The 15,580-nt window shown below is 41.5% G+C and overlaps 3 protein-coding genes across 4 annotated transcripts; 1 reads left to right on the forward strand and 2 right to left on the reverse strand.

Moving 5' to 3' along the window:
- Positions 1-214: 214 nt before the first annotated feature.
- On the reverse strand, positions 215-5,036 carry ccnd3 (cyclin D3). Of its 2 annotated transcripts, XM_042707859.1 has the most exons (6): positions 4,833-5,036; positions 4,459-4,716; positions 4,000-4,215; positions 3,669-3,828; positions 1,143-1,285; positions 215-920 (listed from the first exon to the last, which is right to left on the reverse strand). In XM_042707859.1, exons 2-6 carry the CDS (start codon positions 4,693-4,695, stop codon positions 765-767), a joined length of 912 nt encoding a protein of 303 aa, XP_042563793.1. In that variant the 5' UTR covers positions 4,696-4,716; positions 4,833-5,036; the 3' UTR covers positions 215-764. The 2 variants fall into 2 exon arrangements, with proteins under 2 accessions (XP_042563793.1, XP_012680337.1); XM_012824883.3 differs by having other exon boundaries at positions 4,459-5,036.
- Positions 5,037-5,133: 97 nt separating this feature from the next.
- On the reverse strand, positions 5,134-12,631 carry bysl (bystin-like). Its single transcript, XM_012824882.3, has 7 exons — positions 12,195-12,631; positions 10,522-10,678; positions 10,142-10,280; positions 8,560-8,693; positions 6,566-6,726; positions 6,254-6,356; positions 5,134-5,952 (listed from the first exon to the last, which is right to left on the reverse strand). Exons 1-7 carry the CDS (start codon positions 12,460-12,462, stop codon positions 5,601-5,603), a joined length of 1,314 nt encoding a protein of 437 aa, XP_012680336.1. The 5' UTR covers positions 12,463-12,631; the 3' UTR covers positions 5,134-5,600.
- Positions 12,632-12,870: 239 nt separating this feature from the next.
- Positions 12,871-15,495, forward strand: med20 (mediator complex subunit 20). The gene is made up of 4 exons (XM_012824884.2): positions 12,871-12,981; positions 13,575-13,720; positions 14,331-14,584; positions 14,976-15,495. Exons 1-4 carry the CDS (start codon positions 12,968-12,970, stop codon positions 15,201-15,203), a joined length of 642 nt encoding a protein of 213 aa, XP_012680338.1. The 5' UTR covers positions 12,871-12,967; the 3' UTR covers positions 15,204-15,495.
- The last annotated feature ends 85 nt before the right edge of the window (positions 15,496-15,580 follow it).

Here is a 15,580-nt window from a genome sequence, read left to right on the forward strand (position 1 = left end):
CCTGTCAAATTCGGCTTTCATCTTATGCATGAGAAAACCGCCAATCTTGTTTCTGCTTCAGTTGCCATTATTTCTAATGAGCCTCACCAAATCAGCCATCAACTCCATGATGTAAGACCAAATCAGGCTTCTCAAGAAAGTTACATAACCCACCTTTACCTCAAAGGAAGTGATTAAACTCTAACTCAAAAAAATTCATTTGGACACATTTTATTACATATATATCATGACAGACCAAACATTGAAAAGCAGCATTTCAGAAAGAATTAATGTTCATTTTGAAAGATCAAATGTTTACCTGCAGCACAGGCTGAACCACAATACAAATATTTGCTTCAGCAAAGATCATCTTCTGCAGAGAACATGTTCCCTGGGACACCTCTCATACACGTTATCTAATGTGCAGCAAATAAGGACCAGCTGTCTAATGTGAAGCTACAATGTACTGAACTGTCACACACAGTAAAAATAAAACCTGTAGGTAGAACTATATTAAACCAAATCAAAACCAAAATCACAAACTCAATTTAAACGATTTAATAGAACAGGAAATTAATTAAACGCAGTTTCTCCATGTCACTATTATATATTTTTTTCCTCCTTTTTCTTTACATTCCTATTGTTTTTCATAAATATCTCATAGTAAGCAGTCTCTCCGCTGTGTGCAACTCTACTTATTGCAGCTGACAAGCATAGTGTCGCTTCAGGTGCATATGTGACCCAAAGATGCAATGACAAAACTCTCCGTGATCGACATTTAAGATCTAACCCAGTGGAGACAGCTTGACATCCTGGATGTCTGTGGGCGTGCAGCTGACCTCTGAGTTAGGGGAGTCGGACCGAGACTTCCCTGAAGACGTGGAGGGCAAACTGAGGTCCAAAACATCTTCTAGCTGATTAAAAGAGCTGCAGAGTGCATTCTGGAGAATAGGAGAAATGGAAATAAATCGGGTGGATGGACAGAGAAAAACTGATAGATTCATGGATCAATAACTTGATTGATGGATGCAATTAATAGATAGATACATCTAAAGACAAACAGATATAGTTTATATAAAAAGACAGCAACATGGTCTAAGTCATAGAATAGTAATAGACCCCAACTTCCTGGTTCTCTTTCTCAATAAAGCCCAAAGCCTCACCAGGTCTGTGTCTAAGGTGTTGGCCAGCAGCTGCAGGAGAGTGTCACAGGACAGGCCGCCACTCAAGAGCTTCAATCTCCGAATGGCAGCTGCGACACAGGAGCAAGCAATGACGGAGGGCAAGAAGACCGAAAACCTCAACTCTGAAATCAAAAGAAGAGACAGAAGTGGAGACACTGACACATTCAGTTACAGGGGTTAAAGCAAAAAAAAATCCTGAGCCTGAACTTTTTTGGGTGTGTGGGAGGGGGGGGGGGGGGGGGGCGTGTCCCGTGGCATGGACACATTCGCAGGGTCAAAAAAACAAACAAACAAACAAACAAACATTTAGAAATGAATGATTGCAGATTATGGTGAGACTTTTGAAACTGCAATCCCAAGAAAGGTCAGCAATAGTAGGCTACTCCACCTCACTACAATATGGTAGCCTACTAACACATGTAGCATTCACGATTTCTTTTGATATCAAGTTTTGCTGCTAAGCTTTGTCCTTGAAAGGTTACAAGATGACCTACAATCACAAGGTGACATGTTATAAGGGTATGTCAGTGGAAGAAGATTTGATTTGCAACCATTTCATTGAGGATATATGAAAAAGGACAGCGATTTACTTAAAGTGTAACAGTGAACTGTAGATAATAATGTAGTTTTATATTGCAACATTTCCATAATTACTTTGTTAATAGAGAATATATCAATAAAATAAATAACAAACAAAACATTAAAATGTTACAAGTAGTAACTGGTACAACTGGTAACTTTAATGTTGGGAAATAAATACAAAACAGGACTTTGTCCATGTACTTGTTGGTGGCTTCGTCGACATTTAAGGAAAACATGCCGTTTTTTTAGCTTTTCCGAAATACCGTACGTCTTTTAAACTCTGGTGTTATGCCGTGTGTGTTAAAATAGCGGCATGCCGATTGGATATTGACAGTTTAGTCAAACACACGGTCAGTTATTGATGCCGGTACATCAGCTGTGGATGTTGCTCCCGGTAAAGGCGTTTTGTGTTGGAGAGCTAGTTGCATATATTAGCTTTCTCGAGCACAAAGTGCAAAAGCAAGCACCTGCTTCTCTTAACTTCTAACACCAGGCTTACTGTCCTTCCCTTCCCATCTCTTCTATCCATGCCCAGCGCCATTTATTTTATTTCCATCCTACTCTCCTTTGGTGTGATGTCTCTCTACTCGGGCATCTACCCTAGGCAGAGGATAGAGAAAAGTCGGTGTTTGAAGCACATTTTCCCAAGACCCGCCCCAATCTACTTCTGATTGGCTAATAATGTTATTTTGAGAGCGGGAGAGTTGTGCTCCTTTCATTTCATTGGCAGACGAACTCATAAACTCGAAAGTGATGGTGATGATATCGAGACGTGTTTAAAATTTAAAAAAAATTAATAAAATATTTTTTTTCGCAGCCAAGCGCGGCACGCCGGAAATCCGGCACGGTGCCGGAATACTTTAATCCCTGCAGTTACATTGTTTGCTCTAAAAGCCAACCTGTGTGTATCACTGTGACTGAGACACCTGGGTTAACTTTATCCTATGCTGAGGACAAGAGTACAGAGTGCAACAATACAGGACATCAGTTTTACTGAGGGGGAACTAACCACTTCTGAAAGGTTGCTGAGCGCTGTGGAGAAGGAAAATCTTGCCAAGGTCTATTCACCCTCACCAGATAAAAGGAACAGCTAAAAAGCTAAGGCTTTCCCACAGCCTGGCGACCCACTCCCTGCCTTTAGGCTGTGTGCAAGGAACACCTTGAGACAAAAGAGCCAGGCACGGACAGCAGACAAATGGACCTGTCTGACAGATTGTGTGACAGCACATATAATACTTCTGTGGCTGGAGCCCTGTTGCCAGCGCAGCCTCCGGCTAACTGCAGGGACTTGTGGGAAAAGAGGGCTGCAGACAGGGGCCTTTCACAGCGCACAATGCAGGATTACCATGACCCAGCATCAAGAAGAATGCGCTGACCTCTCACAATATGGCTGCCGCATGCCTGTTGTTCTTTTCTGACAGGGTAGGTAGGGAACGTCATTACTTTGAGCTTTCCCCCCCACACACTTTTTTTTCCCTAAAGCAATGTCCTCACTGTCCTTGGGGGTGCAAATATACCTGGCATGACAAGAAGCTTATATTAATATCCACATGGAATGGAAATATTATTTGAAAATAAATCCCAAGTCAGTTCAAGATGTATATACTTCACTTTACCTCTAGAAATAATACAGAACATTTCTGATGATAGCAAATGGGAAACAAAAGATGATAACATAACATGTAATGGATGTTATGTGTACAAATAGTATGCATACAAATAAAACCTTTAATTAATGCTGTTAAATGATAAATGACAATAACGAGGCGTTTCAATGCACGGTGGGCTTCCAGGCACACAGTTGCTGCCCCCGCCTGGTTCAAATGAGTGCTACACATTAATAGTATGATGATGGCATAAGTGTTACCATACATTCAGACTAATGTGAGATGCAGCAAAAAATCTGAGAACACTCTCTCCTACCTGTTGCAGCGAGAGCAATGTAAGAGTGAGTATGCTTGCGTAGAGCATGGAGATCATGCGGAATTATGGGTAGGCTTGCCAGAATAGGCTCCAGAAAGTCTGAGGGCAAAACTACGGCAAGGTTCCAGTCCAGTCTGGATACCAAAATCATCTCCCAGTGCTGTTAAAAGCAAGTAAATTAAACATAAACGCAACATAAATTCACCTAGGCCTACATCACACCTGATTTCTTGTGAAAGGACTAGATTGGGTTTAATATTACACATAAAACTTTTGGAAAAATGAAAGTAGGTGAACATAAATGTGTGTCTTATCTATTGACCATCTTTACCAGGAGTTGAGGTACTGACACAGCATTATCAGTGTAGATGCAGAGCTTGGACGCACTGAGTGGAACAGTTTCTCTCAGTTTAGAAGCCACAAACATACAGACGGTTCCGAGGAGCTGTAGGCTGCCTCTTTCAATGGGATATTGCATCAGATAGCGGTCCAGATAGTTAATTGCCAGCGGGAATACCTCCTCTTCACATTTCTGTTCTTCACAAACCTGTAGTGGGGGGTGTTGGAGTGTGGGGGGGAAAAAAGGGGGGAACGGGGTCAAGGGGGTTAAGTTTGTTTAAACATAATACATGTGATATGCAAATGACACGGAATTTTGTTCTAAACTGCCATGTATTAAAACAACACAAATATCAATACATTTCTCAATATAATTACAGCTAGGTAGTTATAGCTAGGCTAATCTTCTAGCTAATGCCACACTAGAATTAGCATTTTTGTAGTCTCATACCTGTAACATCCACACTGCTAATATTCGTCGCATATAAGGTTGGATGTCCGTTTGTACAGAGCCGAAGAAAGAATCTGATGTCTGACTGATCTTTTCTAAGATGATAAGATTCTTCCAAATTCGGTTATCTCTGGTCAAAACTGGATCGCAGCAGGCCCTTATGTTAGGGTTGTTGGGATCTGATTCACTGGCAGAGGTCGTATCAAATCCTCCATTTTCGTAGCACATTAGCTCCATACGAGAGTTGAATGTTCACTCCTAAACCAACGAAGCAAATGCTAATTTAAATCAGTAATGTCAACTCCTTGTATAGCAAGGTTTCCTGACCGAACCTATTGCGCGCTAATCACTAGCTAACAGACACGCTGACTAACCTTTGAGCAACCTACACAGATTTCCGTTGTTGACGTATTAACGAAGAAAAATTGACTTTGACGTTTTTTTTTGTACAGTTTGTTTTGTCGCCTTCTGTTCTTTCACCACCGTCTTTATTTACGCGAATGAAGCAAAACTGAACGCGACCACCTCTGGCCCGCTAGAATTTGTGTCGTCCTCGTGCGCTTCAACTTCTACCCGAGCAGTGGCGTGGGCAGTGTTCCAAACTGTTTCTTTACGTTCCATCATATTTTAAAACAGAAATGCCAATAGCATTAGTATTAATTCAGCAACATTCAGTAAAGATTCAGGTTGTAATTTATTCTTAAATCGTTTGCAAATACAAATCCTTTTGGAGGGCACAAGTTAGAAGTAGTTCCACACAGCAAGAGTTAAATAGGCCTACTGATTGACAGTACATCACATTAGAATTAAACTGGTAGGACACTGTCTGTAGAAATTGTCCACAGATTAATAAAGGTTGACCTCTGACTGTTTAACAATAGTGACCACAATGAAAGGCACTGCAAAAGGCAAACCATTTTTTTTTCACACATCAATCTTGACTCATGTAGTTTCTCCCTGCAGATGATTATATGTAATCATACACATTCATGTACAATAATAACTCCTTTAACACAATTCACTAAACTGCAAAGAAAAAACACAAAAACTAAATGGGCAGTCACACTACAAAGACTGTGTATTGATTGATGCATTGAACAAACTGACAGGAGGAGGCCGGTGAAAGAAAAACACAAAAATGTTCAGTCCATGGCCATGACGGGCATGGCAGTCTCTTCGTCACGTGACCCAGAGTTTTGAAGCTCCCGCCGGATATCGGGCGTCATCTGCGGGTGTGTCTGCACCTTCAGCAGCTCCAGCAGAGCCGCTTTCTGCTCGGAGGCCAGGTCAGCTTTGTAGCGCTGTGCCAATGTGAGCAGGCTCTGATGCCACAGCACAGGAAGTTCCCTCTTGTCACTGCGGAACGACAGGAAGTGGGCCACCAGGGCGTCCAGAACGCGGAAGGGAAGTGCGTACTTCTTATCCAGCATTAGGCGCAGGAAGATGCTGTTGGCGCCATTGTATTCCATCTCAGCCAACTTCAGCATGGCAGCACTTCAAGAATGAAAAAAAAATGAGTGTGTGAATGAATGAACAAATAAATGCAACAGAAATGTAAATTGGTTGCCAATCACTTATTTGAAAATGTCCTTTGGTTAACAAACAAAAATACTTCAGAGTGAAGATAATATCCTGTATCTATCTGGACTGTGGACTAATGAAATAAAGTACTAAATAATTGTTTGCTTATTGACTCAAGATTGTAAAATTGTGAAAAAAGTGTGAAAATGTGAACATCTGCCTCTGAGGCAAAAAATGTAAATGATGTGGTAGAGGAACCTTCATGGGATCATACCTGGTGTATAAGACTGGGATGGAGCATTTAGTGATGATACTGCCAATGATGATGGCCTCTCTCAAAGTACAGGTTCCAGATTCACACAACGGGATCAATATACCTGGAAATAGATAGAACCACGTTTGACACTCATACAGAAAAACTTGCACACCGTTGTAATAATATAGGAGTTGGGAAAGTAGCAATACTGCCACCATGTGGTTTATATTGTACCCTCTCCGCAGCTAAGGAAATTAACTTTGGTAAGCCCAATCAGCTGCAGTATGGCCATAAACTCATTGGTTTCCTTATATCTGTACAACGTCTCACCTTTAAACCATGCGCCAGGCTTAAAGAGGGCCTTCTTGAGGGCACTGTAGAGGTGGAAGTTCAGTCGTTTGTATTCAGCAATGTCATCTCGTACTCTAGGCAACAGCACCAAATTGTAGAAACGCTGGGCCATTCGTTCCTTCAGATTAGAGGAAAATATCCTGCAGAAGACAAAGAACAGCACAGGGCACTGTCAACATCCCCTCTTAAAATGTATGTAATGATTTTGGTACTATGAGACTACACTTTATTCTGCTCCCAATATACCTTACCGAATGCCATTTTTATAGTTAACTTATTAAAGCAGCAGTAAAGAGTTTTGGTCAAAAACCAGAAAGCTAACTACTGAAAAGACACAAAAAACCTTACATACACCAACAACAGCACAATTGGCACAGGCTTGCTATCATAGCAACTCATGGCTAGTTGGCGATGTTTACTGTGAGATTTTGGTCTAGTTGAAGTGAAATTTCATATGTAATTAGAGGGTTAGAGTGAGAGAACATTAATACCCCTCACAATGTGATTAACTCTTAATGTAAGGGTGTTCTCCAGTAGATTATCAATGTGAACTGATTTACAACGCTGCTATTAGCAATTGTTCTCTGTACATGATGGTGTGCGTCAGTGGCCTAGAGAAAAAAGGTTTCAGATAGGGTGGAGAGACATCGCTCTCCAGTCTTTCCACGTTATGTGTCCTTTGGTGTAAGAACATCATATCTTGTTTTGCTGGTTTTTTCCAACCCAGACCACAGAACTGCAAAGTGCTGGTGCAAGTTGCCTAGGTGAGTTGGAGCGACGGGTGTGTTTATCTATTCTTCAAAATGTATGAAGAATCTATCTATACCTTCAAAATGTATTTGAAGATGGCACCATAATTAGTTGCTCATAAAAACATATTTCAAAAAGTGAGAAAATGTTGCCTACTGTCTCTTTAATATTCGAAGATGACCTATTTAGTATAAAGTAGTACGGTCAAAATGAATGTGTTAATTTTTTAGATACATTTGAAATATTTGACGTGTTGAAAAACAATTACGCAATTAACACAGCCTGGGTTTTGTTATTATTTCTGTTAGTGGATATGGTTAATGTTAATAAGTAATGGTTCAAATATCTGGGACCATCCAACATACACCTGACACGGAGCTTAGTTGAATTTACAAGCGTGCAAGTTTATTGAGCACTTCAACTTACAACTAACCCAACAGGCTGGACACCACGTTCTAACTACAGACTGGCTGACCTAGTCGCTATCATCCAAAGCATTTCCCTCCCCAAATGTCTGTCTCTCTTCTTCTCTGCATCTTCACATCAATCCCCACTTTATGTACTACACATATAACAAATATATCTTTGCAGCTGACAATTAATTTGGATGGCCTTGATGGTTTTGTTGAAAATCTGTAATTCTCTGGAGAGAATCTGTGTTCAAAAGGATGCTATTAAGCAATAGTATTTGAATTTAAATATACTTCCTTTGAGTTAATTCTACATTAATTCTATGATTTTACATTTTAATATCCATTATTACAAGCTTCAGTCTTAAGAAGAAAAAAAAGATTAATTGCAATGAATCACAATAAATTGTGCAATTAATTCTGGTTTTGTTTTGTTTTTTTAATCGATTGATAGTACTGCTATAAAGTAATGATGACATAATTTAATTCCCTATTGGCAAAGCTCCGATTCAAGTACTGGACAGACCAGAAGGTCACGGACATCTGTTTTGAAGTGCAGATTTGCAGTAGTTTATATAATCACTTTGTATCAATAACATGTGTACCAACTTCTGAAAGAGATGCTGAGATGTGGTACCTACAGGGCATACACTTGTGCTAATAAGTTATTACAGGCCCTATAAAATGTTGATACAACCAATCTCGATTTTTGTTTTTAGATTTTTAACTAAGTAATACCAAGTACTTCCTTGAGATACAAGGAAGCACGTCATCAAGCATTGCTTTTTTTTGGTAAGACTCGTACACACATACCTAGTGGCCTGATACATTGCAGCAGCAGTCCAGGACTCTGGTTCCGTCATGTAGAGAACTTGTTCCCAGTTAGCCAGAGCTGGGACGATCTTGAAAGCTTTGGGAAGCTTCCCACTGCGGTACTTGCACAAAACCTGAGAGGAGCACAGTTTATTCACACTACAGGTCACATAAATACAATTCAGAAGCCATCTCGACTTAAAAGTACAGTATGTAGGAGTTACTGGCATCTAGTGGTGAGGCTGCAGATTGCAACCAACTGAACACTCTCCCTTTCCAAGCATGTAGGAGAAGCTGCAGGCACGGTTAGGTACAATAAAAAATGCGATATGAAAGGCTCTTTAGTGCCAGTGAACAGGACCCGCTCCCTATGTATATGAAGGGGTTCATTCTAAGCTAATGAAAACATGATTCGAAGTTGTAGGTGATTATACACTAATGAAAATATAATTATGAATGCTACATTCTATTTCTGCTAATAGATCCATACTGCACCTTTAAAAGCAATGTAACGCCCATTTACGAATGTCTGTCAAATGTATGAAACTATGTAAAACGCGGTTATTTCGTTGTTAAATCTATTCTTATGATTTGAATCATTACCCATGGGACTGGAACACACATGCAAAACCCTGGCTTTACTATACAGTTAGATGTTACAACAACACCAACAACAACAATATACCAGGGTGTATACTGAGTCAGGAAAAGGGAGATGAGAAACAAGTAATCAAAAAAGCAGATGGTGCATGGGGCATAAAGAAGGCAGCGTGTGACACTGAGTGAACCTGGAGAAACGGTGTGAAGTGTGATTTAGGTAAACCCACTTACAGTAACTCAAACATCAGAAGAGTTACGGAAACACTTCCACCTCTCTATGTGGTTAAAAAAGGACTCAAAACTGGATTCACAAGTAGACCCAGCCTGAGACGGATTTAAACAAGCCCTCTTACACAAGTTCTGCACCCGCCCAAAGGGGACTTAGTATTGGACGTCCATGTTTGAGACACTGTCCACAATATTCAAGTGCCTCCTCCCTTGAGTCCATTCAGCTGATGCACGTTTACGTGCTGCCCATGTATGTACTGGCCTACACCACTGCTGGCAAGGAGACTAGTCGTGTTTATGTGGAGGGAGACCTCCCCTTGTTATGCACATTGGATTGGTGAAATTATGCATTCCCTGAAGCTCAAAAAGATAAGGTACACTATGAAATGACCTACATCCAAATTCTATGCCACATGGGATCCCTTAGACTTTGAGAAGGAAATGGATGCGAATTTAGTCAGCAATTTTGATCAGCTGACAGTAGGAAAGCCTTAACAGTCTCTTTGGGGTCTCTCCCTTCTACCATTTTGTTTTATTTCTAATATATTGACAATTTATATCAAGTATGTACTCATACCTTTTAACCACACCTGTTTAAAAATCGCATTATTTGTTGGGGGGTGGGTACAATTGGGTAATGGGGCATCTTGTAATTCACAAATGTATTTTATATTATCTCTGTCTGTCTTATTATGAAAATGTAAATAAATAACCCTTGGTTTAAAAAAGGACTCTGCTTGAGGCAGAAACCTACCTTTTGTACACCTCTGTAAACCTCAATGACTCTTGGATCAAGCTGTGGCATGGGTCGTCCTGACAACTCCGACATCACTGTTCCCACCTCTGTCTGTTTCTCTGTGATTTTCTCCATGATGATGTCAGCTAGTGTCTGTCTACAGAAACAGAAACCAAAAAAAACATTTGTGACACGCTCACAACTATCTCCGGACAAGTTTGTTTACGACTGCCTATTCCACCGCATAATCTATCTCTCTCACACACACACTCACACTATCTCTCTCTTTCAAACACACACACACACTACTAACCACAAACACCCTGTCATTAACACCTATGCAGATGATAAATACAAATACAATCTTTACAAGGTCATGCAAGCAGTTTTTGGCCAACCTGACAGGGGGATTCTTGCTCATGAACATCTGAATGGCTTTTTCATCCTCTGTGTCCACCTCCACCATACTGCCACCTGCCAGCTCGTCCTCACCAGCTCCCGCTGCTCCAAGAGCTGGCCATTCCTCATCAGAGTCTCCATCCTGGGTGCTGGGGCCTGTAGAAAACGCACAGTGTTTACTACAGAAATCAGGTTATGAAGCTCAAGTTTATGGTCAATTCCATCATATACAGGACACACAGAGGATCGAATGGCCAATACTCCCAGTCCTCGGTGATGGCATGGACAAGTGCTAAAACAACATACAAAAACAAAACAAACATTGCTATGAACTGCAATGACATAAATATAGTGCAAGTAACTAGCAGATGTTGAAGGTTTCTGTTCAAAGTGGTTAGTGTTGAGTGTATGTTAGAACAAAACAAAAAGTTCAGGCAGGGGTTTGGAATGGACAAATTACAGTCCAGATGTTTTGGAGGCTGAGGGTAGAGAGTTCAGCATCCTGACAGTCTGATGGCTAACTTTTGACCAGTCTGGTGGTGCAGGTTTGGAGGCTCCGATATCTTCTCCCAGATGGCAGGAGACTGAAGAGGCTATGTGAGCTGTAGGGTCACTCGCAATGCTGGTTGCCTTGTGAGCTAGACGGATGTTATAAATTTCCAGGAGGGAGTGGAGTGAGGCACCAGTGATTTTCCAAAGCAGCTGCCAAACCACACAGTGATGCAGCTAGTCAAGATGCTCTCAGTGATGCCTCTGTAAAAGGAGCACATGGGTGCCGGGGCTCTTGCTCTCTTAAGCTTCCGGTGGAAGTAGAGATGCTGCTGGGCTCTCTTGGCCAGTGATGCGGTGTTATCAGTCCAGGAGAGCTTCTCGGTGATGTACACACCCAGAAATGTGGTGCTGCTAACCAGCTCCACAACAGTCAGCAAGCGGTTGGTTGGTAAAATTTGGGGCACAGTCATGGCTCAGCAGGATTATGAGCAGGGGACTGAGCATGCATCCTTGGGTAACCCCCATGCTCAGCGTGGTGGTGCTCGCTGTGTTATTGCCAAACCTTACTGATTGTGGTCTCTCAATGAGAAAGTCCAGTATCCAGTTACAAAGTGAGGTGTTCAGGTCCAGCATCCTCGTCAGCTGCTGAGGGATGGTGGTGTTGAATGATGAACTGAAATCTCAAATTCTCAGAACAGCATTCTCACATGAGTCTCTCTTGTCCATGTTTGCGTTATGCTAGCATTGCTAAGGGAGATAAAGTGCAATGCAACAAGGGTTGTATGTGACCATAAAAATATCTGTTCCCATGATGATCAGAATGTATTTACTTTAACATTTATATCAATAGTGCAAAAACTATTGTTTTTAGCAGCTGTCAGTCGGGGAAAGTTTTTTATTTGTTAGCTGCATGAGCAGAAAACATGCCATAAACACAAGCTACATAATATAACTGTAACAGGTTTGCAATGTTTAGATTGGCGAAGAAAACAGCAAACAAGGGGAAACCCTCGGGTATATCCTGAACGGACTGGCATAAAAGGCGCAGCAAGTGAAGGCTAAAGTTAAATGTCTTATGTATCTTGCCTCCTCATTCGCGGAACATGTAAGGCACAAATCAAATGCTGGATGGACTTCAATAGCCTGCTAGCTAACTAGCCTGGTTTGGACAAGTACTCACCCAAAACTGTGGATGGCTGCTTCTTTTCTGGTGCCAGTCCAAACTCGGACTGAAGTTCCTCCTGCTGTATGCGTGCTTGATCCAGGATTTTCCGCGACAAACGTTCGTCAACGTACTCATCTTCGTCCTCTTCCCTCATCTTCACCTGATCTCTGTTCTTTACTCGGCCGTGCGGTCGCACCATGTCCGATTGTAGAATCTGTTCAGCCAGGCCAATCGTTTCTCCACCACCACCCCCTCCACCTTTTGATCTTTTCACTTTAGGCATTTCACTAGCTTTATTCCATCAAATGCCAAACTTCACGAAAATCAGTCCCGGAGTCCAAAAATGTTTCCAGCAACAACAACCACGCAGCTTTCCGACACAGCACACGTGCGCGAGAACGAGCAGCACTTCCTGATGATGTAGCAGGTCGGTAACAGCAACGTCACCAAATTGTAACTGATCTGAGTTCGAGCTCCAAGTAGTGTGCAAGGTGGGATAAATGTGTTTGTCTGATTTGAGGTCAGTTTGCAGGGCCACCCATATACGCACGACTAAAAATTAAAAAAATAATTTCAACATTATGTTCATATAAATCTAATATTATGTACATGTAAGTGTTACATTAACGACGAAAGTTGCGTTTCATCAAATATATTTCATGTTGTTGATATGTGCATCACACGTCATTTCCTTTTGAAACCGGAAAAGAGTCTCACACTGGTTGAAAGAAGCGGTAGGCTTCATCTTCAACAGAATATTGTGTTTCGCCGGAGTACTGTCAAAGAGAATGGGGTTTACATGGTACGTTTTTGATCTTACGTTTTAACTTCTAAGAGGTTTTTTTGCCCCCAGCCAGTATCAGTTGTTGGACTAGTTGAAATGTGCGTCTGTACGGCTAAGAACATATAACAGTTCTTTGATCGCTTGTGCTAATGTTGCCTGGTGTCGGGAGGGTAGAAAGACAGTGCAAGACAATTTGTAAAAACAGCTTATATTTCTTATATATCAAATATCCACGCTGTGTTTTAAGTAAAAAGAGTGGTTCATTGTAGGCATTTATGCCTGCTCCCTGCAGCGTTGTTTGTACAGTGGTAACTTAATGACTACTTGAACCTCTCCTAATGTTACTTTTGAGCATGGTGTGAAACTGCTTTTGTAGAGAAATACTTTGTTTTAATGACACTATTCACTTGCGGAATTTGTTCTCTTTTACTCGGTTGTTTATGGAAGGTAGGCCTACTAGGTATTGGTAATGCTGTTGGTATATCTGCAAGGCTTAGCCAAAATGAAACAAACCAAGTCATGATGCACCTAAGGTTAAATTACACAGGCATACATCCTGTTTTGTAGTAAGACATCCACTCTTCAGGTAATCAGGTATTTCTGTCCACTAGTGTGTGCCAGGTTCCAGTGGCAGAGGGAAAGAGCGTGCAGCAGACTGTGGACATGCTGCACAAGAAACTGGAACAGCTTGGAGCTATAAAGCACGGCAGCTTCTGGGTGGACTGTGAAACGTATCATGCCACTGGCAACACTAGCGGTAACTACAAACTCCTGGAACTGAAAGAAGTACCTGTTGAACCCAAATTCATTCCCCTCCTTATTTTGGTTAAATATTCAGTCCCTCCAGGATTATGTGATCTTGTGATTTGTACAAGTAAAAAATAGCAGGATTGCTAATAATCTGTCCACCTTTGCTATTTGTTTTGCAAAAATGCATGACAGTTTCAAAGTTTATCTTGGTTTCTTCAAATGTATCCAGGCGCCAAGGACATTAAAGAAGTAGTCTGTAATTCTAATCCAATACACATTGTCAAATTCAGCTAAGTACCTCTCAAAGTGCGCTCCAAAAAACTGCAGTATTTGTACACAGTTCTGGTGCTGTATGGCAAATAAACCTAGTGGCTCGGACAGAGCCAGAGTAAATTCCAGCCAATCAACATGTTGCTTCAGGAGTACTGGAGGGAGGGGTGTAATTTGATTGGCTGTGGAGTTCAAATATCAAATGTCTTTCACCAGAATCATGGATTCAGCCTTTAATCCGAAGCATACCTGGAGAAAATGTTGCCTGTATTTTATATTGAATTTGTATTCAAAGCCTCAGCATTTATGCTAACATTTTAATCCATCCTTGGCTCAACTGTTCCCAGGCCAGCCTACCAAGCTGCTGTATGTCATGCACAACTCTGAGACTCCCCTCAGCTGCATGGCCCTGTTTGAAGGTGGGCCCGCTCTCACAGCAGACGTCAATTTCGATGTGCTCATGCTGAAACTCAAGAGCCATTTCCAGAACGCCAAGGGCCACAAAGTGGAGAGCCGCGGCACCCGCTACCGATACTGCGACTTCCTGGTGAAGGTGGGGGCGGTCACCATGAGCTCCAGTGCCAGAGGAATCTCTGTGGAGGTGTGTGATTGGATGCACCAAACCCATTCATCTTCACCTGGGGACTGAAGATTTTATAATGTATACCCCCTCTCCATTGTCCCAATGCTTTTTGGCATCATGGCACACTTTTTTTAAGTAATGTTTTTTTGATGGACACCTCACTAGGTTTTCTTGGGTGCATTGATCTTTAGTAACATGTTAATACGGAGGAAAAAGGGAAGAAAAGCTAAACTTGTTTTGGAAAAGAATATCAGAAATGTGCTGTTCAAATTAGAAGTAAGACAACAGAACAAGACAATTTTCATAGCTGTCAAAATGATAAGGAACACATGTCAACTGCACTCCCATCTTGATGTTTGTATGGTGTATGCTTTATGTAATTGTACTGTGAATGTTCCTGTGTCTGTAGGTGGAGTACTGTGCCTGTGTGGTCCCAGGAGACTGCTGGAATCTCATGAAGGAATTTTTGCAAAGCTTCTTGGGGGCCAATGTTCCGGAACTGCCTTCTGTCTTTGCCACAAAACCTGAAGGACTGTATGCCCCTTCAGACTGCATAGACACCATGACCCAGTACCTTGAGCTTTTCAGCAAAGTTCGAAAGCAGCAAGTGATTCCAGGAGGAGGAAGCGTACGCTAAGATCACCTCCAGGGAATGCTGAGTAGTACCAACAAAAAGGACTTCCAAAACTGCAGAAGCTGTTACTCTGTTGGTGGCTGGGTTTTATACCTTAAGGCCTCAAGAATGACTTTCAGACATGACAGTTTCAAACATTCCTACACAAACTTGTATATTCACCAGCCTATGATGTGGAACTGTGTAAACAAGAATATTCAGACTGCAAGTCTGTATAACGTATCATTTTTCCAGTGTATGTTTTGTGTTATCCCTCCATTTTGACATAGTTGGAGTAAACTAATATTTTTCTTGATATCAGCTTGTTTCTGTTTTCTTAGTTAATCATATGGGTGGGTTACTAGCGAACAATGAACGATAATTGTAGGCTATTCAATACA

This window comes from Clupea harengus, chromosome 5, assembly GCF_900700415.2.
Source record: "Clupea harengus chromosome 5, Ch_v2.0.2, whole genome shotgun sequence".
Classification (NCBI taxonomy): domain Eukaryota; kingdom Metazoa; phylum Chordata; class Actinopteri; order Clupeiformes; family Clupeidae; genus Clupea; species Clupea harengus.

Excerpts from the sequence above, each read along its gene's own strand:
- ccnd3 (XM_042707859.1), bottom strand. The coding sequence starts at position 4,695 with ATGGAGCTAATGTGCTACGAAAATGGAGGATTTGATACGACCTCTGCC. Across the intron at positions 4,216-4,458 it reads TAGCAGTGTGGATGTTACAG|GTTTGTGAAGAACAGAAATG; the intron begins GTATGAGACTAC and ends CCCCCACTACAG. Across the intron at positions 3,829-3,999 it reads TGTCAGTACCTCAACTCCTG|CACTGGGAGATGATTTTGGT; the intron begins GTAAAGATGGTC and ends TGCTTTTAACAG.
- bysl (XM_012824882.3), bottom strand. The coding sequence starts at position 12,462 with ATGCCTAAAGTGAAAAGATCAAAAGGTGGAGGGGGTGGTGGTGGAGAA. Across the intron at positions 10,679-12,194 it reads GCAGCCATCCACAGTTTTGG|GCCCCAGCACCCAGGATGGA; the intron begins GTGAGTACTTGT and ends CGTTTTCTACAG. Across the intron at positions 10,281-10,521 it reads AGCAAGAATCCCCCTGTCAG|ACAGACACTAGCTGACATCA; the intron begins GTTGGCCAAAAA and ends CTGTTTCTGTAG.
- med20 (XM_012824884.2), top strand. Across the intron at positions 13,721-14,330 it reads TGCCACTGGCAACACTAGCG|GCCAGCCTACCAAGCTGCTG; the intron begins GTAACTACAAAC and ends AACTGTTCCCAG. Across the intron at positions 14,585-14,975 it reads CCAGAGGAATCTCTGTGGAG|GTGGAGTACTGTGCCTGTGT; the intron begins GTGTGTGATTGG and ends CTGTGTCTGTAG.